Below are 27758 nucleotides of genomic sequence, written 5' to 3'. Positions count from 1 at the left end.
CCAAGGTAAAAAAAAACAGCCTTTTCTTCTTGATTCATCACTGTGCTGTACTATCAAATAACTAAACCTCACACAGAGGAATATAATCATTGGGCAGTCGTTCTTGGTTAGATATTGATTAACTTCGCACTCCAACACTTTGCATTTTTCAGTAACGCTCTTGCAAACCAAACACATATTTTTGTGTAAATAATTCACAAGAAATTATTTTTTATGAGAATGTATGGAGTCTAAGCAAGCTTTCACACCAGTAACTTAATTTAATTGCGGTGGCTGTGTTTTTGAACCATGGCTGAGTGTTTCAAAGTTTCATTCTAACAAGCACGAATCTGACCAATCAAAAAACTCTTTGTTGCCTATGGTGACGGAGTTTTGAGGCAGACTGGTGAAAAATCTTCCCCTTTTCATGCGAGTGTTTGTCCCTAGCCAGTGCCAAGTTATTCTAGGCTTTAATCTGATATCATACAGACTGGTAAAATAGGGAGCCAGGCAGCAGGCACTCTGACATATGTCCATGTGAATCCAAATGTGCTACATGCACAGCTGGAGCTGTTTACAATCAAACAGGTCTTCAGTCTATTGATACATTTAATAGCCTAGTCTCCTCTGACCTCAGACACAATCAGCTCCCTGAAATTACTCCTCTGTTAGCTTGTAACACAAACATGTCAGCTCCCATCACAGCACCTCTTGCTATTATCATTAACATTGTTTAGTTTATAAAAATGAATGAAAAGTCGGACCCTCCTCCCATCCAACTTGGCTGAAAAGGGGAAGCAGTGCAGTGAATGAGACATTTAAACAGTTGTGCCGTAGGAGAGAGAGACAGACACCTCATTTTATCAGCAGCTCTAATTTTTCTCAGTTTATCAGAGGATGGTGCAAAACACACTGCAGAATTTTGCAATGCAACTGTTTTTTAGAAGTTGCATTTTCTATTCCAAAAATTACTACACTCCTGATGTGCATAGGAAGGCACGTCAAAATGTGCCTCTAAGAGGCACACAGATGGCCTAGTGGTCTAAGGCGCTACCCATGTAAGTGGGCAGGCTAGGTTTGAATCTGGCCTGTGGCCCTTTACTGCTTGTCTCTCCCCACTCTCTCTCCCGTTTCCGTCTCTATCCACTGTCCTCCTCTATGTAATAAAGGCATAAAAAGCCCAAAAATAAATCTTAAAATAAAAACAAAAAACAAATGTGCCACCAAATAATTCACATATTTGTGCCATTTATTAGCATCATCCATGATGTTCAAGTGTCTTTAGACTGAAGACACCCATACATAAGATTTTAAAAATTCTTCCAATAAACAAACAGACATTTAAGATGATGAAATGATATTCCTCATTGATTTTAGCCACAGTTTTCATCATCCTCTTGGACAGGGCGGTACTTTCCTCTAAGACAACGACGATTGATAGAAATCCAAACTGGATGAGCAGAGAAGCAGCAGAAAGGTGATACATCATGAAAACTGACAATAGAGAAAAACTTTACATAAACATGGCCCTGCTCCAAGCCAGCATAAAAATCTGTTCTGTTGTGGACTGTATGGATCTGAGGGATCTGGGATGTTTTAGTTTATTTGTGCAAAAGGGGTGTAGAGTCATTTCTGTAACACTTAGACTGCTTTACATATCCATTGCATGGGTTATATTTCAGAGTAGTAGGCGTTTCATGTAAACTACATAATGCAAGCTTCACAGACAGCTGTTATTTTTGTTCACTATCAGTGGAACCACCTGGTAAATTACACATTTACTGAAGCCACCCAGGAAAAGAGAAAAAAAAAAAACATTTTTACTGAGAAAATATTAAGTGTAGTTCTTTGCTCTTCTTTTAATTAAAATTTTTGTTCCACTTCTGATTAAACTGCTGCTAGTATAGCCAAATGACAGGCGCAGCAACTGCTTTGTTCTCTTACAATGATGCTTAGTGGTCCATTCATCCTGTGGCTGGAACAAAAGTTCCAGCTTGAAGATTTTTGAGATGGGTCTGCCTGATTATAAGATGCAGAATCTGTTTTGCCAGGTTGGTTGTGGGGTAATTTGGGTGTAATGCAGTACAACAGAGAGAGACCAAGAAGGGTTTTCCATGTTTAAACACGGTCAATGACTAATAAACAGCACATAAATTAACTATCCCAGGCAGAGATAATGACTGAACTTTCTCTAAGTAGATAAAATTGTTTCTCTTAGAAGTCATAATAATAAATTATCCAGCACTTGATATTAATTGGCACAAAAAGCCTGAGCTAAGGCCAGAGCCCATTAGCTGTAACCTCATTTTTCCCTTTTTTCCTCTGTGGAACTCTGGGAAATTTCTTCTCAACAGATCAATTGAAAATCCAAAAAGCCCCCAAAAGATTCGATTTCCACCAAGGAAATCCTCAGAGATGAGATGGTCTCATTTTCTGACCTGGTCAGCTGAGGACATGACAGGTGACAATCAGAGAAAGTGATGCGGTAGTGAGGCGAGGGAAGGGCTGGGAAGAAGATGATGGGATGTGGGGGTACAGAGATGCCCTTGCTGCTGCGACACATTGTCAGAAGCTCTAGTTCAAAGAGCCAACCAGCTGTTTAGCCCTGGAAGGCAGAGCGAGAGCGTGTGTCATAGAGAGAGAGTATGCGCACTGTACAGCACACGCATGAAAACAACAAATGTATCTCTTTGTGGATGTGTCTGTTTGCATGCACACGCGGATGAAAGGGGCAGAGGGCGGGGGCTTATATTAATCATAAGCTGCCAGGCTCTGGGTCTCGCACTTCAAACGAGATGGTGCAAATCAAAGTGTGTCTCTGGGTCGTGTGCGTGTGCCAGTGTGTGTGCTGCAGCCCTGCCTCAGAGGGAACAAGCCAAGGATCAGTGCCAGATTTGACCGCCTGCGGTATTTCTGGCTCAACCACAAGGGCATTTTAAACACACATTCACAACGCTGTGCACACAATCAGAAACATTCCGATACAGGCGTTTGCACAAGTTGGACATGCTTGTATACCACACACGCTCTGTTTTTGCACATAAAATGATGCACAATAGTTTACTAAGCTGACTTTAGACTACACTTTTCTGCCCACCACCCCATTCCCCACTCTCTTCTTGTCACATGCAAACTCTATGAATGTGATGCACAACTTAAATGGTTAAATATTTGTTCAAGAAATAACAAATGGTTGTCACAATACCAGAATTGTAAACTTGTTTGATTCTGGTAAAAGTAATCTAACAGCACTGATACCTGTTTGATACCATGTCAATAAAATGTGGGGTCCTAAACATTCAACATTAGGCATTTTTCATTTACAACTTTCAAAACCTGCAGAGAAATTAGACACATTCTCTAAATTGTACCAAGCATTTAAAGTATTTCCATTTATTATGGCTGTCAAATTGGATGTACTCAACCATATCTTCTTGCTAGTTCCACCCACTTTTCCAAATGTTGCCAATATACTTTTGTAATTTAGACAGTGTGCAGAAGTTTGACTGCAATTTTTGATGACTAACAATAATAAATGACTTAATATTGGGTGTTAAGGACTTTATTCTTTACTTTCTTTACTTTCTTTTCTTACTTTCAATCGTGGTATAAGGACTGATTTAGGTCTGAACTAACTAGTAGTTTTGTTTTGTTTCTGTGTTAGCAACCACCCTGTAATTTGTTGTTTATTAATTCAAATAGTCAAGTATAAACTCCTTGAGAAAGGGTAACACTTTTATTAAGTGCACTAGCGTATTGGTTCCCAACCTGGGAGGCGCCAAAGACTGGGGGGGGCCTGCTCTGAGGCTGCCAAAATTAGATTTGCAAATATTGACTAAAACCATGATAAAGCAGTTATTAAGTTGTTAATACAAAGGTCTTTTGATAAGAAAAACAAGCATAGGCCTGTTTTAGGGTTTATCAGTGAAACTATTAAAATCTATGTTGATTTGTGGTGGCAGTGTGTCACTTCTCCCTTGGGTCCTGGGGGGGCTCTGCTTTTCGTAAGTACATGTAGGGGGGCATGAAGGAAAAACAGTTGGGAAGAGAGCCCACTGTCTGTCAGTGCTTGTTAGAGAGTTGTCCGGAGCTCTCAAAAGATGGCTGAAACTTGGACTGAATCCCAATTCTCCCCTTAATCCTCAATCTTACCCTCAAACTCAACCCTCAGTCTAAAGTCGCCCATTAAAACCAAGTGTAAGGGCCATCTCGTGACTTAGAAATGGGACACCCCTTAATAGCAGTTGCGATTTCAGACTGTAGAGGGCAGTAATGTGCCAAAACTGTGTAGTCTGTCGATTTAGAGGAAAAGGAAGAAGAACTAGAACCTGTTAATATTCAACCAAATAACATGTATGAACACCACAGCCACCGACATATTCAGCTGAACGTCACCGTGTGACATGGCTGTTAGCTAACGCGAAACACCAGTTGTAACTCGTAGGCTTGTCTGCGACGGCATGGTTATCAGCTTACAAATGTAAAATTAAAAGTAAATGTTATGCCACAAAAAGGCAAATAATCTATAAAATAACATTCAACTAAGATACTGGAGTTGTTTTCGTAATTTTTAGATCTTCATTAACAAAGAAATTTACATTTGTAGCTCGATTTCTTCCCTGCATTCGCCGCCATCTTTCTTTGAGTGATAACAGTCAATACCAAGGGAGCTCCAGGAACATCTCAAAATTGAGGAAGATAAAGCCCTCAAACTCGCCCCTCAACTCAACTCTCGGGAGGATTGGGACAGCCCTCGCACATCGCAGGAACGTGCATTTTGAGACTGAGGGTTAAGACTGAGGGTTAAGGGGAGAATTGGGATTCAGCCTTGGTCTTACTGTTACTGCATACAAACAATCAGGGGGCTGTGTCTATAGCCAGCTGTTTTGCTCACAACCCCAGTTTCAAAGTACTTCTCATCAGTGGTTATTATTGTTATTATTATTGTTGCTACAAAAACTGACTTTTGTTTTCCTTGATGGTATCCGTAACATTATTTCAAAATAGATCTGTATGCTTCATATTTCCTTTTTCAAGGATATATCACAAAGGAAATATAAAAACAATGTAAAGGAACCCTGTCCTTATATAAGCGGCAGCTGTAGCCCTGGAAACTTCCTTGAATTAGTCAAGTTAGATCGGTTTCACTCCCGCCAGTGTCAGAAGTCCCACCCCTTCTTGACTTTGATTGGCTGGTGAGGCAAAAGTGACACTGACAAGTGCAGCGCTGTTCCAAAAGTTCAACTATTTTCAACTGAAGGCGCTTTAAACATAGACACAAAAACAACTGAGCTGAGCACGTTTTTTTCCGCCCAGGACACAGAGCGCTCAGAACGTTGGACTGCACTGATTTTTAACTGAAAAATAAGTTATGATAGAGGAAAATGTACCAGCTGTGAACATAATATTTTTACTGTTGTTAATCTTATAATTTCTGATTGCTGGGCTGAAACCCTCCCTCCAACCAAAGTAAGCAAAGGCCCAATTGTCGGATGGTTTTGAAGATTATCTTGCCAGATTCTCCTGTGGTGTATGTTGTGTTATGAGTGTCAGATCAGAGGTGCCCTGACCTGAGATCGTAAACACTAAGCATGTTTAATATTTTCCAAAAATTCTTTTGTGTGTGATGAGCACTGAGAACAGCCAAATAAAAAGGGAAATGTTTAATAAGACACAATGCAGATGCTTTCTGACATCCACTGAGCTGTCTGAGTTTTCTTAAGTGAAGTGAGACATTAAGGAGCAGCAGATTTATTTTATACCACTGTGGCTGCAGAGAGGCATTACAATGTCTTAACCAAAGTGTTCTGAAAGGGACAAAATAGCATGCAAACTACTTTTAAAAAAATACATTAATTATTAACCACAATAAATGCATCAATGCAGACAAATCCTACATGAAATACACTTTGCATGATGTACATGCGATCCAAAGAATTACTTTATTTTTCTTAAGTGATAGTCCTTGTTTCATAAAGAATATAGCCATCATTTATTGCAGGATTGTCTTGATTTATGTCTGTTTCTAAAACAAATGGACTATCACTATAAGAGAAATTACTCAATTCTGGTTCAGGAGAGACTCGGTGCTCTTCACAACAATAAAGAAAGTGAGTATAAATGTGTCTGAGTTTGTTTTAATGCCTGCTGATATGAGTTTGGGAATTTTGGCATATTGGATATCGTTAAAAATCCAATCATGCATCCCTAATAAACCATATTTCCTTACTCTATGTCTAGTTTGCTATTATGCTGAAAAAAAACTTGGGATACTGCCCAGCTCTGCTCTGGACTCTCTAGATGTCGCACACACTCACACACACATTTTCAGCCACCATCACTCAAGTTAACCCAGCATCACAAGAACACAACCCCGCCATCAGTCAATCTGTCAGCTTATGTGCATGTGTGTTTGAGTGCTTGTTCGTGAGTGACAGACAGTGGTTTGAAAGCACAGATGCCCCAGGTCCTTCTTTCTAAGAGGACTTTAGAGCAGCTCAAAGAGAGAGAGAGAGAGAGAGAGAGAGAGAGAGAGAGATGGTGGACAAAATGGAGAGCTTAAAAACGCATCCTGTTCCAGATTCTCTCATAAAAACTGAATCCAATGCATCTAAATCAAAGAGATGGCAGAAAAAGTGCTCTGAAACCCAAAGGAGCTCTTAAAGAAAAAAAAGAGAGAAAAAAGATGGATAATGGGAAAGTGTTGCAGAGTTCTAATAGAGATGGGATAGGAGAAATGGTGGCTGAGGAGTGGTTAAAATTGGGTGAAAGGGCTAAGAGGAAATTTTTAAAAAGTATATCTCATATATATGAGACGAGAAGCAAGTGCGGGAGAGGCCAAATGGATGAGGGGGGAAGAGAGAGGAGATGCGGGAGGATGAGGACAATGAGAGCAAGCGAGCAGGGCGAGAGAGAGAGAGAGAGAGATAAAATGAACAGGATGGAGAGATAAAACAGAGGCGGAGATACTTTGAGTTGCCTCCTAGCCTTGAAAAACACACACATGCACACACTTCACTCCACTCATGAGGGATAGGGAAGGTCAGCAGTCACACTTCAGAGCCTCTCCGCCATAGGCTACCAACATGTGTTATGATAATCAAAAGAAAGCGCAGCCCTAATTACAGCACAGAGCACTCGCCACGCACCGTCAGATGCTAAATCCCAGACACTCGCAGGGAAAATGACTCCGAGCCGAGCCTCTCACAGCGAAAAGCCATGAAAGGAGAAAAAAAAAGTGCATGATGCTGTGGTAATGTTCACCATTATGCAAGCATATTACTCAAAAAAATGGAAGTGTTGTTAAGAGGCTGAAAGAATTGCAGATTTTGCTGCTAGCATGATCCGTCTCTGCTTTGCTGCTTTGTGTTTGGCTTTTCATCACAGTCCAATGCACAGCTGGAGTCTCTCTGCAACTAAGTGTCATCTGAGCTAAAAGCAAGGCCTAGTTTCACCATTCATTTCAAATGCACAATTTGATTATGTAATTCAGTGAGCGTGTTATGCTTTTGACTTTGTTTACCACCAAGCCGGATTTTTGTTGCTTTAAAAATCGAGCAGTTCAAAGAAGAGATAAAAATTGACTCAATTCAAGCTTTGTGATCATGCATTCATTGTCCTGCAGGCTGAGCTGTCTAAAAGAGGCACAATGCAGACTAAAAAAACTCTGGGTCTGAATACAAACCAGGACCTTGACAGTAAAAACATCCTCCTTCCCTCAATCTCTTCCTCCACTGGTGATGTGAGAAATGCCAAAAAGGGAGTTTCAGATGGTGTCTGGCTCAAGACTTGTAGGAACCAAACTCTGCCAGGGGCCATTGATCTCTTTCTCTCTGTGTGCTTTACAAACTTTTCTTTAAAAATGGATGTCAGCCATCAGGTAACTTTTGAATCTTGTATTTTAGAAATAAGCATCAGACATAACTGTAAGGCACTGAAATATGACTGCAAAATCAATCGATAAATCAATAATGATAAATTAAAAGTGCTGGCAACTTATCTATTTATCATTTTGTTGTGTTGCAAGATTATGGCATCATTCACAGTGGCACACAGCTTTTAACATCACACCCAGACAAATTATAAACTTTCACTTTAATTCTTCAATAGTGATCAAATTATGAAAATGTTCACCTATGACGATGTTGGCGACCTAAAAACAGACATTGCAGTAAAAACATAGACAGAATTGAAGTTTTGCTCTTGGTTATGAGACCTCAATGGGTAAAAACATTCCCCACACTGTGTCTTACATGTCCACTAAATTTCAAGTAGGATAGAAGAGAGATGTGGATGCTGCAGATGCAGGGTGACAGGATCAATTGCTTGTGTGAGTGTCTGTCTGTATTTGTGTGCACATCAAGAACAACAGCGTGCAAAAACATAATTTAAAAAAAAAAAAAAAAAAAGAACAACAGCGATGAGGAGCTGACATGTCAACAAGCTTAACAAGCTAACAATAGCTTGGCCAAGCAGTGAGCGACAAAAGTTATACTATCAACATTCTTTGAAGGCCAAGGCTTCCCTTTAAAGATGTACTAAAAAAGCTGATTGATTCAAACTGTTGCTCTCATCTCTGATGAAATAGATACCAGGAGTGGTAGTAGAAGTTCTCTTATTACACTGTGATAGCGGTCCACTGTGAAAAGCTTTTAAACACACTATAAAGCAGTGTTTCCCAAACTTACACTATATTGCAAAAAGTATTCACTCACCCATCCAAATAATTGAAATCAGGTGTTCCAATCACTTCCATGGCCACAGGTGTATAAAATCAAGCACCTAGGCATGCAGACTGTTTCTACAAACATTTGTGAAAGAATGGGTCACTCTCAGAGCTCAGTGAACTCCAGCGTGGTACTGTGATAGGATTCCACCTGTGCGACAAGTCCAGTCGTGAAATTTCCTGGCTCCTAAATATTCCATAGTTAACTGTCAGTGGTATTATAACAAAGTGGAAGCCACTGGGAACGACAGCAGCTCAGCCACGAAGTGGTAGACCACGTAAAATGATGGAGCGGGGTCAGCGGATGCTGAGGCGCATAGTGCGCAGAGGTCGCCAACTTTCTGCAGAGTCAATTGCTACAGACCTCCAAACTTCCTGTGGCCCTCAGATTAGCTCAAGAACAGTGCGTAGAGAGCTTCATGGAATGGGTTTCCACGGCCGAGCAGCTGCATCCAAGCCATACATCACCAAGTGCAATGCAAAGCGTTGGATGCAGTGGTGTAAAGCACACCGCCATTGGACTCTAGAGCAGTGGAGATGCGTTCTCTGGAGTCACGAACCACACTTCTCCATCTGGCAATCTGATGGAAAAGTCTGGGTTTGGCAGTTGCCAGGAGAACAGTACTTGTCTGACTGCATTGTGCCAAGCGTAAAGTCTGGTGGAGGGGGAATTATGGTGTGGGGTTGTTTTTCAGGCGCTAGGCTTGGCCCCTTAGTTCCAGTGAAAGGAACTGTGAATGCCTCAGCATACCAAGAGATTTTAGACAATTCCATGCTCCCAACTTTGTGGGAACAGTTTGGGGATGGCCCCTTCTTGTTTCAACATGACTGTGCACCAGTGCACAGAGCAAGGTCCATACAGACACGGATGAGAGTTTGGTGTGGATGAACTTGACTGGCCTGCACAGAGTCCTGACCTCAATCCGATAGAACACCTTTGGGATGAATTAGAGCAGAGACTGAGAGCCAGGCCTTCTCATCCAACATCAGTGTGTGACCTCACAAATATGCTTCTAGAAGAATGGTCAAAATTCCCATAAACACACTCCTAAACCTTGTGGAAAGCCTTCCCAGAAGAGTTGAAGCTGTTACAGCTGCAAAGGGTGGACCAACGTCATATTAAACCCTGTGGATTAAGAATGGGATGTCACTTAAGTTCATACGCGAGTCAAGGCAGGTAAGCGAATACTTTTGGCAATATAGTGTATTTTCTGCTGGCGCTACCATTTCAGCTGATGGCTGGTGCTAGCTTGGATAACGTTATTTCTGGACTCACTTTGGTCTTGGTCTGGCGCTTTCAGTTTTACAAGCCTGGAAGAAGCCGCTTCACCTCCGTCACATAGGCTTTCATCACATGCTTGACCTCTTTGGCCTTCTGTAGCTGTCTGATCCAGGGGAAATGCGTTTCATTTTTATTAACAAAGCATCCATAACAGTGATTTTAGCTCGATCAACGTTCAGTTGCCAGAGCCTTGCTTTGTGTTTTATTATGGTGGAGAGGTTGAGTGTGATAGGGTGGAGAACCCTTTGTGGCTATAATGTTTACAACACACATAAATGTCAAATTATGTGGCAAAAAAAAAAAATTCTGAAAAAAAAAAAAAAAAAAAAAAAATTGGCAACCCTTTAAAAAATCTACTGAACTAATTCCCAAAGTCTGGGTCAGGAACCTAGACCTACAACACTCTACCTAATAGTTTCAGACTAGACAGCCACTGAAGACCCAAGGGGTCGAGCATGTAAAGAAAGCCTACGTGACAGAGGTGAAGTGGCTCCATCCAGGCTCGCAGAACAGAAAGCACCAGGTCAAGGTCAGAGTGTCCAGTATTAACGTTATCCAAGCTAGCACCACTCATCAGCTCAACCAACCATCCAAGGATGGCGCAGAAGCAGACTTGAGAAGCAATAATGTGCAGACGTGAGGTTGCTGGGTTGCGATGGTTGGTATATTGTCGAAAGTGGGTCACCAGAAAAAAAAAACAAGCTAGGGAAACACTGCTCAAGAAACACATCGCTAACACACAACACAAAAACTCAGGAATGAGCTGGATTTGTATGTGCAGTGGTGGCGGCATATCTCGGCTGCAGTCTTTGTCACAGCTTCTACCCTTGCTGCCTGCTCTATGCACCAGTCGACAAATCCTTCTTATCAAATCCCTGTTGCATCCAATCACGTTAATGCCAGCTGCAGACAGACCAGAAGCAACGGAGACAGACAGTAATGTCTCCTAGTCCTTAAAGTTTGTTTTTTTACGTCCCAACCTGTGGACTTATTGTCAGTTTACCTTGGTAAATACATGTTGTTGGAACAGTTTTTATGGTGCGGAGTTACATGGCATGGGGTGGGAAAAGTGGGTTCTGTTAATTGTTATCATTATAAGATAAGACAATCATCTGGGGTTATTCTGTATATAATGCTAGTTTAAAAACTTGTGCTTTCATTGCAGAAATCACATGAAAATAGGCAGTTGCAGCTCTGAGTCAGTTGTCATTTCAGTTATTTATAAAAAGACCAAAATATTTAACTAGTGTCCTGCTACAAAAGCTTGCTATGTTTACTTTAGTTCTTTTTTTTTTTTTTTTTGACTTATTGATCGGCCGTGTGTGGTTCTAATTGTCATTGATTTTTGTTTTCTTTTTTGGCAGCCTACAAAATAGTTTTGGCTATGCCTTTATTTATCTATTTAGTGTTAACTGTCTTCCTGTAAGCTGAGGGTACTCTTCCTGTTTGGTACAAAGCTGCTTTTATTCTAAAATATAAAATAGGAACATAAGGTATAGGAAGGAACTCCCAGGTTACAAAATTAACTCAACCACAGAAATAGGAACGTGTTATTGACCAAAAAACAAATGAGAATAGCAGTTTCAATTGAAATGTTTGATGTCACAGGGTGGATATTACTTAGACGTGTTTTGAAGTGAAAAGAGACATTCAAAGTCACACTGTGATTGTCTTTTCCTTGATTGTGACCACAGAGAGACACCACCTTTTGTGGCAGTCAGAGGGTTATTGAGGAGAGGTTTAAAGGATCATTTGTGCTTCATCTTTGACCATGCTGAAGCTATTTGGAAGATCCAGGTAATTTAGTCCATCTGTTTTGGATTCATGCAACACTAAGCAGCTTTATAGGAAAAAACATGCTGCCACATCCAACACTGAATCCAGACCTCATACTTCCATGGGTTTATGCCTATCTCGGTCAATATGTGAGCCTCTGTTTGTCAAAAAAGCGTCCCACTTTGATAATCCGAGTCTGTAAGCTAAGTTAAACATTACATCATCTGTGATATTTTAAAGTTTGTTTGAAGAGCTCCCTGCATGGAAACAATGCTTGTATTTTTACAGGCGGACAAGTACCACTTGTGATGAGTAACTCGACTCGATTTGTAAAATCTTGTCAGTTGTGTTTTATAAAAAAAATAAATAAATAAATAAAAAAAAAAAGTTTTACTGCACAGGTTTGGGATAACAACATCTGAATTACCTCTGGGTGTATAGAAAAAAAAAAACATTTAAGCACTAGGCAGGCAGCAATGTTGTTAACACCAGGTAAAAGCAATTTAACAATTCCAAAGAGGGGAAAATTAAATATTTTAAAAGATACTGGATGAAAAAGGCAGAAAAACATGATTTTATTCAAATAAGAAAGAACCCAAAGGAGTAAAACAAATCTAGATGCTCCAAAGAGGACAAAATTAGAAATGAGCAAATGATAGAAAAAAGTAGTTAGAAAATTAACTAACAAGCAAAGATAACTGGGTAAGAAAAAATCAGATTTATGAGGTCAAACTTGGAACATGGGGAGAGACGATGATGGTGCTGATGAAACACAAACATGAGGCAGATCTCAAAACCTGACAAGCTTTAAACTACTTTTATCTGCTTATATAATCCCAAAACACAGTTAGCCAGAGCATGCCTCCAAACCAGGCAACAGTATCAACCACCAACTACAACAATTTTCCTGTCAAATAGATTCTATTTTCTCCATTTAGCACGCAAAAACAAGTGCATCTCAGGAGGGCTTTACAGTGTGTCAATTAAAGCCTTGAAAAAGTGCCATAAAAAGGTACACAGGAGGCTCACTCTGCTGTGAAATGTACAGAGAGGACTGATTTAGCTGTTGTGGGTTAAAAACTTGTATAAGACTGTCAGAGCATCAACAGAGCACTAGAAAGCACATTAGGAATAAAACTAACTCGGATAGAAGCAGAGCATGTTTCCAGCTGTGACGTCAAATTAAGAAATGAACAGCAAATCTCTGGCACTACTTTGAAGTAGAGCCTCATCTAGCTTTCATTTCCATATGCAATTAAACTCCATATGCAATGACAAATTCTGTAATCTTAAAGCCAGTAAGATGGCCAAAAGGCTCCTCACATGTGTTACCAGAGCATAAAGTCGTCACATTATTTCTTTTGTTTAAATAAAATTAAAAAAAATTAAACAGTGACAGCTCATTTACTGGTAACTGATGACAAAAGGCAGCTACATCCTAAATTCAATTAGCTGGGACAAGTAAATGTTTGACATTTTTGCTTGGAAGGGGAGTTAAATTATTCATTATCGTTGCTGCTTATTTGCAGCTAGTTTGTTATGCCCCCAAAAACTCCCTCGACACTGCAGATTTTAGAGCTCAGTCTTTTACCACCAAGGATATTAGACTTTTAAGAACCTTATTTAAAAAACTAATAACAGGTGTTACTGATAAGATTGGGGATAATGATTCAACAAAGCTGCATTAAATATCCATATAAATTGAGACACTCTGATGTTTTAGTTGGAACACTGTGGCCAGCGTTATACTTTGCTTCTGGCTGTGCCATGAGCGTTCTTGTACATATACTTGCCTTTACACAAAGCTTGTACCTGGTGGATACCACCAGAGGGCACACCAGATAGTTCAGAGAGAATATGACAACCTGATGTGTGGGATGTAAACTAAAAACATGGCAACACTTGATGAGGTTTTCACAATATCAATAATCAAGAATAACACCAGATCAGCTCAGTCTGATGACCAGTGATCAAAATACACCGTCAAAACTGAGTGTCTTCAATATCTGAGTCTGGGCATAACGGACCCCTTGTTGCTTTAAGGAGTGACTGTGTTAAGTAGTGACTTTCAACTAACTCAGACGGTGCCAGATCCACCCGGCCTGTTCGATGGCCACGTCTGGCCCATGTATTTGAAACACAAGAACATCAAGTGCCACTACTGAACTTTGTAGGAGGACCTTAATAGTCAAAAAGGAAGACTCTTAATTTTGGGGAAAATTTTGTAATTTTGAAACCAGTACTGTTTAATTTTCAGATTTCATATTTTTACACAACTTAGTTTTTGAAGTTGAGAAATACATACTTCAAAACTAATATTTCTCTGCATTTGCCTTAATAAATGGAAAGTAGACACGCAGTACCAGTTATGTATTACTAGGGAAGTGCGTGGTTATTCGCTGAAACGGTTAAATTTGTTTATCAAATTATTCCCGATTTATGAGTCAGTTAAACGCATTACCCATCGTTTTTATAAACACAGGCTCGAAATCCCGGTCTAATGCTCTTTTAAACTGTAATGAAACCCCCCGCCACTAGAGGCTGCTGTAGCTTCAGTTAATGGCCGCTACCTTCCTGTCTGGCACTTCACAGGTGTAAACATGAGCTCAGCTCTGGCTTAGCAGTTAGCGTGTAGAAGGAACAGCGCCATATGACAGTTTTTTAAAGTAGTTAATGGAAATAAAGTGGTTTGTAGGCTTTCAAGGGTTGAACTCACATATAACTTCCACCAAAAGTGAAAAGAGTCCACATATCAAAGCAGAATATTAATCTGCAAAGAGAAACGAAGGCTGGCGGCGCTAGCTTGTAATGTTAGTCTTCCTGTAGAGAGTATATCAGGCTAATGTCACACCCGCTGATGCAATGACCCTGTTAGGAATCTGACTGTTTTCTAGGGATTTTCTCCTCTTTAGACTAGTCGGTTAAAGGAAATTTAAATGAGTGTTTAGCCGGCTATGGAAACAGACGCTTAGAAACATCCTTAATTATAACAGAATCACAATCACAATATTGTCCACTATAAATGCAATCACACATTATTACCAAATCATGTAGCACTAGTATGGAGCTCAGTGAGCTCTCAGCCTCACAGAATTGTAGCCTGTGAGTCACTCTGCCCTCTTCTGCCAGTCACTTGTTGTCCTTACTGAGGAGAGGTCCCAGACAGACCAGCGCTCCACAGGTTTATTTGCTAAGTAATGTACCCTCAGTTTTCTTTACATATAGAGTTATAACCTAAGGAGCAGAAAAGTAGTCAAAAAGTGGCGCCAACCCCCACTGGTATTGTGTTATGTATTCCAGCACTAATGATAGGTGAAGCTGAAGCAGTCTCTTGCAATAACCAATGAAACTGGAACGAATTTTCAATCGCCACAGGTCTTGTGCAGCAGCTGATGGTGGTAGTTGCACCAATTTGCAGTAATGACATTGCATGTCTCAGCACTTCATACTGGCACACAGTTCCCCCAAATATAAGCCGCAGCCAACTATTTAAGTGAAAAAAAATAGATATAATAAATGCACATTTTACAACTGACTTAACATAAATGCAACTATGGACAACAGCAAAGACCCTGTTTACAGGGCAACTCTAAAATAGAATTTGTCATTGGCTAGTTCTACAGGCGCTATGAAGGGTCAATAACACATAAATTTAATTGTGGACTTGGCTTCATCATTTCTATTTAAAACTTTCAGGGAAAGTGATTCCTGTTTCTGTGTGGATTCACATGTCACACGTGACAGAGAAGAACACTACAGACTGCTAATACTGGGGTTGGCTATAATGGACACATTTACCATTGAAAGGGCTCATAATCAAACAGCCAGTTTAACAACCAGCTGTACCAGGAAAGTGTATTTTGTGCTGGAAGGACCTTATAAAAAAAAAAAATCAATATTACTGTTTTTTTTCTTTGTGCACCCCATAAAGTAGAAGGTAGTAAAGTAAATAAATAGATTTATCCATAACTGACTTTGAAATGATTTATGTGAAGAATAAAAGCAACTTCAAATGGATTGCTGACCATAAATCACTGCATTATTATGTCTAACTTTCTAAACAGCAGCCCTGCTGTGAACATCCTTCAACAGACACACCCAGTAAACACACCACCACAATCAGATCTTAAAACGCCGCACTGCTAACTCAACCTCAAACCTTGATCCTACCCTAGTCCCATGAGCAGGACCTCCGTGTAACCACAGAATCTAAGTGGAAATAAGTGTCTGAAGCAGCCAAGTGCGCTCGGGACTGTCAAACTGTGGCAATCTCAGCCAGTAATAGGCCCATTATTAGGTGGGAGCGAGGGAGTGGCAGAGTCCACCGAGGAAAAAGCGGAGTGACTGATCACGATAAATAAGTGGCGGAAGAGCCAAATCGGCAACTGGGGCATCACAACACAGCAGAGATTTCCTCCCCCCTCTCTCCCCTAGTTCCCTCTCCGTTTGCTTTCCTCTTGTGGGGTGCCCTCGCCTTGTCTCCGCTCACACCCACCCACTCCTCCCCCGTCTCCGTCTCTCTCTCTCCCCCTCTCTGCCTTTGAAGATGCTTTGTTTTCTGACTTGCCTCTAATCTTCAAATAGGGTGATCTAATAATGGCTGCACCAGCGTGTACACAGGCAACTTTTTGATGCACTGAACCATGTGAGTCTGCATGGACGCCTCCTGCACATGTCAAGCTAGACGCGTGATTTTGCCTGTGCGTGCACATGTATGTGCATTTGTGCATGTCTGCCTTCATGGAACCAGGCATGGTGATGTTTCCCCAATGCATTGCCCAGGGTGCCATTTGGATGTCATGCTGAGCCCTCCCTGTGTCTGTCTGAGATATGGGGGGTTTGGGGGGGATGCAACCCCTTCTGGGTGGGTGTGTATGTGAGTACGTGCATGTGTGTGTCACAGCATGATGGCTGGTGCAGTCAACACACACAGACAGCTGGATACCAGCAGTCTCCGCAGGGGAAAAGGGGGCAAGAAGAAGGAGAAAAATGTGGAACAAAGACTTTCAAACAATCAATATGACAGAAAGAAAATGCAGTAAAAACTTGTCCTCTTAACAAAACAAATAAATCAAAGGATTTAGATGAAAAGCACCGATACTATTCAGTTTTGACCTGCTAAATTGACCATAATAGTCATAGTAGATATAATTTCATTCATGGTTATTGCGACCTCTAAAATCCCAGTTGTCAGTATTATTGCAGTATTGTTAGAATTTCCTAAAAACTATGTCCTCAATATCATATCAGTAGGTGTTATATCATGGTATTACAAAATCAAAAGGGATAATGAATTCAGATCGATATTCTGGGGTTACAATCCCCTTCAACCCCTAAAACGAACCTGTGATGGAATACTGAAGTCACGTCTGAGTATAAAATGACAGAAAAAGGTTTTCGTAAGTCTGTCTTTGTTAATTTCTTTAAAACTGAACCTGTAGATTTAAGTTTCATTCAACTATGGACTTTTAGTTTGAAGGATTTGTCAGTGGTACCATGCTTATCATTGATTTAGCCTAACTTAGCAGAAGTACCAGCAAGTTTACAGGACTCAAGAGTCTACAGCTACCTCTCTGACCTCGTTCACCCCTTTTTGAATCCTCGTGGATGTAAAATCAGCAGTTACACACCTTTTAACATTTGTTTTAGCCATTGTAATACAAGTCACTGCAGTGCAGGGCTTAAGACAAACCATCTTTATCCCAGCTTGTGTTAAAGCTCAAGACAAAAACTTTAAAAATTTGGGTTGCCGTTCATCATTAAGGAGGCGGTGGTGGGTCCACACTTGACTAATTGAGAACCACTACTTTAAACAACACAGTGTCCACTATTTTACATTTGAAAGGACAGAAAAGCACTAAAATTACCAATGAATACACAGACGTAAGTCATATTTTCAATCTAAAGCATCCTATCAAACTCAATATCACTATCAGTACTTTTCTGTTCTAGTTTGAAAGTCAAAACAAACATACCTTTTCAACAAGTGAACTACCAGAAGTTGTATAATCTAAGTAGAGCTTGAGGAAAAAGATCAAAATGGTCATTTGATTGATCTTTTCTATATTGCTGAAAAAGCAGCCAAATTTCTCATCCTCTGAATTGAATTTATTCAACTTTCAACTTTCCTGGGCTGGAGCTGTAGTGCTCCAGTCCAGGACTTAAACTTGAGTCCGTCTCATAACTCTACTTGGACTTCAGCTCTTATGACTCAGACTTGGACTTGAGTTTTCACTGCTCAAGGACTTGGGGATGTAAAGGAGGACTCAGGTATTTTTTCATTAATACTGTTTTATGCTTCAATTCTTTTGTTGTTTTTGAGTGTGAAAAACTCAAGGAGGTGCCACAAATCACACATTTTGCTTTCAAACATTTTACAGCAAATTCAAGCCAGAGCAGCACAATGTGTTATGTAAGAAAACCAACAAGGAAAAGACATGGACATCTTTTTCATTGCTGTATAATGTAGAGCTTTTTAAATTCTCTATCATCTCATAGGCTGTGGAGAGCTGAATGTCGTGGTTAAACTCAGCTCAGACTAAACCTTTAGGACTCGGACTCAGGTAAAAGGGGCTCAACTCATATTTTCCTTTGTTGACTCGTTTACAACAATGGACCGAGCTGATCCTGAACCCGTCATAATATAACTATCTTTAAGCTTATTAACATCTATTCTGCTTATTTTAGTTTTGAATTTATACCTTTAACTAACAGGACTTACTGTAAAATTTTGGAGCATTTTCATGGATGATCTTAGCACATGAGGAGTAGCTAAAGCCAGTGAGTGCATGCTGCTCGCACAGTCAGAATTTTTTTTTTCCCCAACCAGAGGTAGGCTGTGTGCTGTGTTGCAGACAAGAGAAGAATAGAAAGCCTTGACCTGTAAGCTATTTTTTAACATTCAACTCAGTAAACAATCACTCATAGCATGCTGTCTGGACATTATTACCTCCGCCAAGGAGGTTATGTGATCGGGTGGGTTTGTTTGTTTGTTTGTTTGTTTGTTAGCAACATAACTCAAAAAGTCATGGACGGATTTTGATTAAATTTTAAGGAAACATCAGAAATGGCATAAGAAAGAACTGATCAGATTTTGGGACTGATTTCGGATCAGCATCTGGATCCAGGAATTTTTTAAAGGATTCTTCACTATTGGGAGATAGGGCTAATGGCCGCGGTCTGCGCTGTTCCCACTTTACACCAGGAGATGGTGGACATGAGTAACTTCAATCCCAGCAGCATTTTTTAGTGTGTTTCTATTCAACATTTTGGAGTTTATGAAGTTTGAAAGACGCATGTCTGGTCAAGGAGACGAGTCGGAGGGTAACAGAGAGAAAGACAGCGAATTGTAGTGAGAATACTCACTATGCTGGGAGGAATAGAGGAATATTCACCCTCTGCCATACTTTCAGTCGTCCGGTGAGACCATGGGTGAGACTGTCAGAGCATCTGTTGGCACCGGCAGGCAATACTTCTGCAATGACATTCCACACATAGCGAAGCCAATGCTTTGCCTCACCGTGTCTCCACCCCACCGGGGAGGGAGTTATTACATTTTGGGAGTGATCCGGATCACTGTCTGGAATAAGGAATGTTTTTAAAGGATTCTTCACTTTTGGGAGATAGGTCTAATTGCGGAGGTCTGCTCTCTCAGAGTGCTTTTCTAGTTTACCCTGATATCAAAGTGCAGTTATCAGTAACGATTTAAAATATAGAATTTTCAGGATATGATAACTATGCTATGGAGTTTTGTAATAGTTAACAATTTCATCCCTAACACTGTAAGACCAAACAGTTAGAGCTTGTTAAAAACTGAGTAATGTTAACTTGAAAATTCAAAGTAGCTATTTCAACACTATTTTCTAGAATTAATAGAGCACATTTTGGGTTTGAAGTATTTAGGACTCGATCGCCACAGTATTTTTCCTCACTGGGAATATAGATATGTGGGCGGAGTTTTCCCAGCGTGACCTTTGGCATTGTGGTTTTGGACTAGAAGTCAAATGATACTGTGTTTAAATGTGTTCTGATGTTGCCTGTTTTGCAGTAATCACTGTAAACATTCCTTTAACACATGTTCCTGGTATTAGTGCAGCTTTTGTGGTACGACAAATTTTGCACCATGAGTGAAGTTACCCACTCATTTTGTGAGGTCTCACCTGTGGTGCCTGAATGTTGTACTTAAACAGAATTGAAGCGCAAACAGCTTAGTTTAACATGAAAAGGTTAAGTTAACTTAAGATAAATAATACATGTACCATGTGTCAATGAAATTGCCTTAAAGTTCTGCTTCTTCACAAGTTATTTGTCCTTCAGGAGGTATTTCTAAGAGTTCTATTAACTTACCAGGTTTTACAGTGTAGGGATACATATTAAATGGAGGATAAAGGAACATAAAAGGTCACACTTTAGCCTTCAAACTCAGAGGAATGATCTTAAAAGAAAATTCCACCTCCGTATTAGTAAGCAACCCTAAAATATTCCACTTTCACTAAGTACCGTGTAAGACATTTTCAAGCATGAATGAATATCGTGTCCACAATACCCAGAGAGACTGAAACAAACAGTCTATTTACAAACTCCCTCATCTGTTCACCCTTCCTACATCCAAACAAATTTATCCATTAGAGTGAAAAGATTGCCTTTTAGAGGGGGAGACCTTGACAACGAGCTAGAATGAATGCTAACATCCATCTCGCCTGCCTTCCTTTGAAAGATTTTGGAGCAGCAGCAGCAGTAGCAGCAGCCAAGGCCCATTTGGATAGTAAAAAAAACTCTCATAAGGCAAGAGACCTAATTGAATTGCTTCTGATGGAAAGAGGAGCTCAATACCCTTTTACAGGTTGGAGTTAAGATGGAGGGAAGAGGGAAGGGCAGAAAGAGGAGAGAAAGTGAGAGGGGCGAGTGGCGTGGTGGTGGTGGTGAGAGGGGGGTGGAGGGTGATGATGGGGTGGAGGATAATTGAGATGGACAGATAGGGAGGGAGGGAGAGAGGAAACAAAGAGATGACAAAAATAGAGGGGATGGGTGGTTATGATGGAGATGGATGGAGACGAGGGCAGGGAGGAGGAATAATAGCAGAGACTGAAAACCGAAACAAGTCCTGATTAATAGTTTTGATTGGCTTATCAGGGTGTCCTTTATGTCGTCCTCTGGGGCAGAAATGAGCACACACTGTTGTAGAAGTGAGTAACAGATCAGTCATTTCTGTGGCTGGTTATTTGGCGATTTCTCAATAAGAGAGGTAGGCTTGGCTTGCACACGCTTCTTTAACTCATCACAGGCTGCCCACACACCCTCTGGCACACAAACACAAACACACAAACAGCCTGATTCTTCAAAGGAAAAACAACAATAACTGATGCCTCTGAACGCGCACCATGTCAGGCTTACACACACAGAGCAAACTCTCGCCCATGGCATTAAGGCCATCCTGCCACATCTAATAAACTCTGAGGACGGACTCAGTAGGCCATGGCATGGTGTCCACTCTGCTCTTCTTAGGCAGCATCTGTCTTAAGCCTGATTCTCAACACGTCTGCTGTTGTGCGTAATCCATGACTTCTTATGGCTCTTTCAATTTGTCCCAATTAATGTCCATCGATTTCCCATTTTGTCCGCGAGGAAGCCCCTGCCTTTCTGTTCCATATTCAGCACCTCACACGAAAAGGACACTTTCACTTTAACAATGAGTATCTCTTTCAGATGACCTGGTGTGACAGCAGACAGGGGGGAGAGTGGGGAAGGGTGGGTGTGTGTGAGGGTGTTGGCGTCTCTCACCAGGATTCTGTCCTCTGTTTTGCCGCTCCTCGTGTCCTGCTTGACGGCTCGCACAAACTTAATGGCCTGCTTGTCCAGCACCTTCCTGATGCTCTCTGAAGAGAAACAAAAGGGGATAAAACAGGAGAGCTAATTACATAATGTAAACACATAACAGAATGAAAAGAGCTGGCCCCAGATGCACTCAGGGAAAGCTGTAAAAAGCTTTTAACGGAAAAACTAATAAATTGAAATATGCAGCTGAGGGATAAATGGAGGGAAAACCCTAGATGAAGGGAAACACATTTTCTAAGACTGCTCATATACTAGGGCTCTTTATTTATCCCTACATACCTCACTGCAGGGATCACTCTGTTCTGTCTTACATGACGATGTAACTTTAAATGGCCTGACCAAATGAAAAGGGATAAACGTGACCGTCAAAAATTAGATATCAGCTTACTCAGGCAAATGAACAAAAATGGAATAATGAATCAAAATGTAAACATAAGGAGAGTACCTGGTGGCTAGAGATATTAAAATCATAAAGTAAGTTCTGGGTTTGAGATTGGTGGAAGTTTTAGTACTCAATTTAATTCAAATTCAAATAAACAACTTTATTATTCCCTTAAGGGACAATTCGGTAAAGCAGACCAAAAAAAGAAACACCCCACAAAAAAGGATAAACACAAGCTGCTCCCAGGCATTAACATTGACTATAAATGCATCAAAATTGACCATAAATCCAGTAAAAGTGTCCCCAGGCGTCTACTTCCCTACTCAGCTAAATGCCCATTTGAACTGCATTTAGCCTACTAGTCAAAAGAGGATAAAATGCTTAGAAAACAGTCAAATTCATCACAGATTTGTTGTGTCAGCAGGTACAACGTGTGCCTGATTCATTGAGTGTAGCTAACATAAACAGCTAGCTCAGCCAGCCTTTAACCCTCTTTGCAATGTGGCTTCTTTTTACTTTGGTTGAGTTATGAAAGGGTTAATGCCAGACGAGGTGTCCAATTATCAGGGAATGACATGGCGGCCTGAACCATCTAACGTGAAGTCCATTAATCCCTGATAATTGGACACCTCGAAGGGCATTAACGTGCTTATACCATGGTCACTTGCCACCGAAAATTATTAACAAAACTACTAATTCATAATTTCATATGTTTTGTGATCAAAACAGAAAGTTTTACTAAAGCAACAATTTCTTTCCCCTAGCAACGTCTGAGGGCTCGACTAATAACTAGAGGAATAGCCAATCCAATCCCATAACGTTCTTAGGGAATGTAAACGTTATTCAGTACTCCAGTAAATAGGGCGGACCATAGATATGAAGTCACAACAGAACAAAAAACTAGTCTGTTCAGCGCACTTTCTGAATGGCTCTATCAATGAAAAGACATGAAGATGAGTGAGACTGAGAGTCATCTGTGATCAGACTATAAACCTGTACATGAACAGGAACAGTCATCTGATAGAAAGTTTAGTTTTAGAAGACCAGCTGTTTGAATAAACAGAATAATTCCCCCTTCTGCACTACAAGGTCACAGACGTGAAACGGAGCTGTCCACGTCCTGCAGGTGCTGATTGTCTGTCAGACACGTCAATATTTATCAGATATTATCATGCCGGTTTATCAGAAGTGTTATCTTTGGCTCTACAAAGAAATAATAGCTTCTTTTCTTTTGTTTGTGTTATTTGAATCTTCTGACAATAGTTTATAGAGGTTAGAACAGGAGGGAAGTGAGGTTTTTTTGTGACACTCACCTCTCAGTGTTAAGGTGAGCCTGGAAACAAAGCGTACGTTGGACATAGAAGATAGGACCATCTTACATTACTGGTCTTAAACCTGGAGTCTGTCATTTTATTTATGTCAGTTAAGTGACGGTTGATGCCGGTCTGCAGGCTCCTAGGCTGGCAAAGCTGTACTCCCTGCTCAGAAAATATAATTGTCCCAGCTTGCTATAGTAACGGCGGAGTAACGGCTAACGGCTGCTGCACATTAATTTGGAACAGTGTAATGATTTGTTGACCAGAACTACTTGTGAAGTTTGAATGGTGTCCATATATCAGAAGTTAATGGACACCTATGGAATTTCCAGAGCCAATCAGAATCAAGTATTCACCAAGACCATGGTATAAATGTGAGTATAACCCTCAACAGCCTACATAACACAAAATTTCCATTTGCCAGTTAAAAAAAAAAACGTCATGTTACCACTAAGCTTCTCATGTTAATGTCCGGCGAAGTGCCCTGGAAAGCTCTAACAGGAAGGCAGCAGCCATCCACTGAAGCTACAGCAGCTTATAGTGGCAGGAGGCTTAATTTACAGTTTAACAAAAGAGGATTTTAGGGCCCTTTTTATTAAAAAAAAAAAAAAAAAAAGGTTGGTAATTAGTTCAACTGACTTGTAAATCTTGCACTGGCTAATTTGATATGCTAACCTAACCATTTAGCCGGCTAACCACACACATCCCTAAAATCCTGATGCCACTTGCTAGTCACAGACTGTTCTGAAGGCTCTCTCAGATTTCTCATTTACAGATTCATTTTAGCCGATGACCATATTGTTATGATGTTTAAAAATGTATTTCAGACCTAAAACTTAAGCCCTAAAAAATGCACTTTGAAGTTTAAAGAATGAGGATGATCAAAGAAAAAAACTTCAACTGCCATAGATCTGTTTGCCCTTCATGCAACTCTGCAGAATAATTTGTGCACACTGCCAACATTTTCAGCTATTAAAGGCCAATATTAACCACCAGTATATCAGAAATGCTCATATCTGCCAATACTGATGTCATCCCTACTTCAAACTGTCTAGCTGTACAATGATTACAAAGGCATTCCACTAAATCCACTTGTCCTGTGCTGCATTGTAGCTCTTTCCACTAGGGTTTAATGATAAATTACTTCACAGAGCTATGGTGATGTGTGCATGCATGATAGCCACATTGCAGGACGTGTGATGTTAGTCATGTGACCTGAAGCACATAATGCTACCACTTCTGACTTTAATGAGAAGTTTTCTCATTTCTTTGAATAATCTGCATTCAAGTTAACTTAAAAAAAATATCAGTAGTCTGAGCACTGTGTATGCAGCGTTTGTGTCTCCTGAATGTAAAACGTTGAGACAACAGGTGACACTGCTACTGTAACACTCACACCAGCTTCACACTTAAGGCAGACGCTCGCTTATGTAAAACCAATTCTAGGAGACTGGATTCCCTCTATATCCAATCCAACTCCAATCCAACTTTATTTGTATAGCACATTTTACCAACACAAAGTCTCCAAAGTGCTGTACAGGATACTGCAACAAGCAGAACAGAATAAAAGCAGACACGAAATATACATATCAAGTGCAGCACCTCGTCCCAGTGGGGCGGCCTGTTCAACTAATTGCAACTTTGAGCGTTGCTGGAAATGGCTGATGACATTTAAGTAAGACATGTTTCTTTGAAAACTTTATGAAGACATGAGTTGATCGATAACTGACGACATTTAGAGAGTATCACAGTTAGCAGAGTTTTCACTTCTGCTTACTTCAATAGAGCAGTTGAGCTCTCAGCCTGCAGTGATGTAAGGTACAGAATCACAGCCCACAAGCTGCCCACCTTCTCTGGTCCCTTGTAGTCTCTGAGTCTTTTCAATCAAGAGCACTCCACAAGGCTTTTACTTAACAGTATACTCCAGTTTCTTTAGATGCAGAATTATGACTAAATTAGGGCAAAACCCTCTTATAAAGTAGCGCCAACGCTCACTATCCCAGTCTGTATCTGTATTCATCCCTGCACATTCTGAGATTTGAAGTAAGCACTAGGACTACACAATGAACAGGAAAGGATGATCAATAGCATCTCATGCAGTGTGTGATGGTGGTGGCTGCACTTGTAGTCATGACAGCACATGTCACTGCTCTTCATACTCTTGTTATATTGGTCTGTATATAGGATGCAGCCAGTCTCTTAGATGAAAAATTAGATATGAAAGTGCATCATACGCACTGGCTTTTATGATAATGCCCAGAGGGGTGTACCACAAAGTGAGATTAGAGGGTAGACCTGGACTGTTGAGCACAGAGCCAGATTTTCTCTGTTACAAAGCTGGCTCTCTTTTTACCTGGAGAGAAAATTGTGGCAATTTCATTTTTTTACCAACAAAAACAAAGATAATAAAACTGATTAGTATTTAATTTTCAAGATTTATTGAGTCGATTCAGTAAATCAATCTGACTTTCATCTGGTCTTGTGCTTAGGTTTTTTCCACAACTATCTGTTCATTTCTAGGATTTGTTTTGTAATAAAGAAAAACTTGAAAAATAAAGATAACCAGTATTGATAAAAAGTAAACATGGCGCACAGAGGGATTCTGTGTTGCCTAAAATGCCTGACAGCTTTGTGCAACTTCACAAAAGTAAGTTATTGAATTTTATTACAAAAGTGGCTGAGAAGTAGATTTTTATTGGACAGGGCTGACACCCAATCTGCTTAATAAGGTCAGTAATGTGCCTAAAGCAGCGTATTGAATCTTTAACAGCCATGTACAAATACCTGTGGGAGAGTTTGGAGTGAGACAGCTCTCTCCAGCACCATCATTACCACAGCGGGAATGGTTGGCCTTGACACGTGGATTTTTCAGCCCACAGAATAAAAGGTCAAGAATGAATTGTCAAGTGTAGCATTTCAGCCCACATGGACATGGAAGTGATCAGAATAAGTTCATGCAGTGCTATGACCAAAGGCACAATTCAGCTGAAGCAGAACGAGATTCGAGCTGAGAGGTAGATTCAAAGAGTTGATTCAAAATGTCGATATCCATCTTAATCAAAAAAAGGGAAGGAAAAAGATGCAGAAAGATAGAAAGAGGTGGAGAAAGTAGAAGAGGAAGGTGCAGAAAGAGAGAAAAACAACATGGCTATGATGTCGTTAATGATGGTAACAATATGTGAAGAATTTGCATTATTAACCATATGTGATAGAAGACTAAACATTCTAACATCAGCAGTAGCTTTTAAGATAAAAATCAACATTTTTTTTTACAATTTAAAAATGATTAAAACTAATCTATTAACTGAGAAAATAATAAAGACAACGATGAAAAAGTAAGTTTTCAAACTTATTGACAGTGTCTTATTCATCTTTTAACTGATTAAAAAGGAAATCTTTAGAGGTCTAAAGCTCTAGTTCATACAGCTGTGATTCCACTGTGCCTTTATGGAGAGCAGAGAAACTCAGATAGAGATGGATAGAAACAAGAAGTCTCCTAAAAGAGAGAAATGTAACTCAGTCAGGTAAGAGAAGATGTTTTAAAGATTTTTAGTTGGTCTGGAGTGTGAAATTGTCCTCAACTGATGTTAAATCACTGCTAGTAAGGGTTTAAAGTAGCTGGTGGTGTTTGAAAGAAGTCCAGCCCTCTGTGGACAGCTTCCTAACTCTGCTCGAGGCAGTGGATGGGCTACATCTTATTTTCCTTTGTTTTTCAGTCCACCCTGAGTCTGATCAGAAGAGAGCTAATTTTAACAAAGGGTGCACAAATGCATCAGTTTAACATCTGTACTGGCAGATATCAGCCTTCTAAGACAAACACCACCCATTAGCAAAAAATGTGGTTTAGATAGATATCAGTAGCCAGGATTTTTCTGCTGTGTCCTATCACTTAACACTGGCTTCTGGAATACCCAATCACATGAGAGATTTTTACTTAGGAGAAGAAGTCACCTGTTAGATGAGCTCTGATCTGTTTTCATGATCAAACATGAAAGAAAACAGCAGAAATGTTACACCAAAAGAAATGATAAAAAGAACATCAACATCAGAAGCAGCCATTAGAAAAACAGTTATTTTAAAAATTGCCATTGGCCCTTATCCTCACAATCTCTGCACCTCTGAATTCAACTGACTGGTAGCGGCCACGGAGGATTTCAATAGCTTAAAAATCTTTGACACTTCATATTATAATACCCACTCAGAAATTAAAGGTGAACTGCCCCTGAAATATTCCTTAGTGGGTTGGTCACACATGCTTCTCGCAGTGTCAGACTGTCCCTGTCAGGCACCGGGGGGATGGGTCAGGAGACAAGACATGTTAATGAAAGAACAACACAGAGGCAACTAGTGCTGCAGGATTTCATAATAATGCGCAGTTTTACTAGACAACATTTGTGATTGCATTGCGATATATTACATAAATGGTATCATGAGTGTACTTGCTTGGTTATCAAGGAAAATGCA

The 27758-nt window shown here is 40.3% G+C and overlaps 1 protein-coding gene across 5 annotated transcripts in view; it reads right to left on the bottom strand.

Moving 5' to 3' along the window:
• Positions 1 to 27758, bottom strand: part of carmil3 (capping protein regulator and myosin 1 linker 3) — a 214089-nt gene that overhangs the window by 159029 nt on the left and 27302 nt on the right. For all 5 annotated transcript variants that reach the window (XM_041804349.1, XM_041804345.1, XM_041804346.1 and 2 more), the window contains one exon: positions 21543 to 21637. In XM_041804349.1, coding sequence (XP_041660283.1) covers positions 21543 to 21637 — 95 coding nt within the window. The remainder of the gene's footprint in view (positions 1 to 21542; positions 21638 to 27758) is intronic.

The sequence above is a fragment of the Cheilinus undulatus genome, linkage group 13 (genome assembly GCF_018320785.1).
Source record: "Cheilinus undulatus linkage group 13, ASM1832078v1, whole genome shotgun sequence".
In the NCBI taxonomy this organism is placed as follows: domain Eukaryota; kingdom Metazoa; phylum Chordata; class Actinopteri; order Labriformes; family Labridae; genus Cheilinus; species Cheilinus undulatus.
Note: the sequence above shows the minus strand (reverse complement) of the source record. Positions and strands in the feature narration are given on the sequence as shown.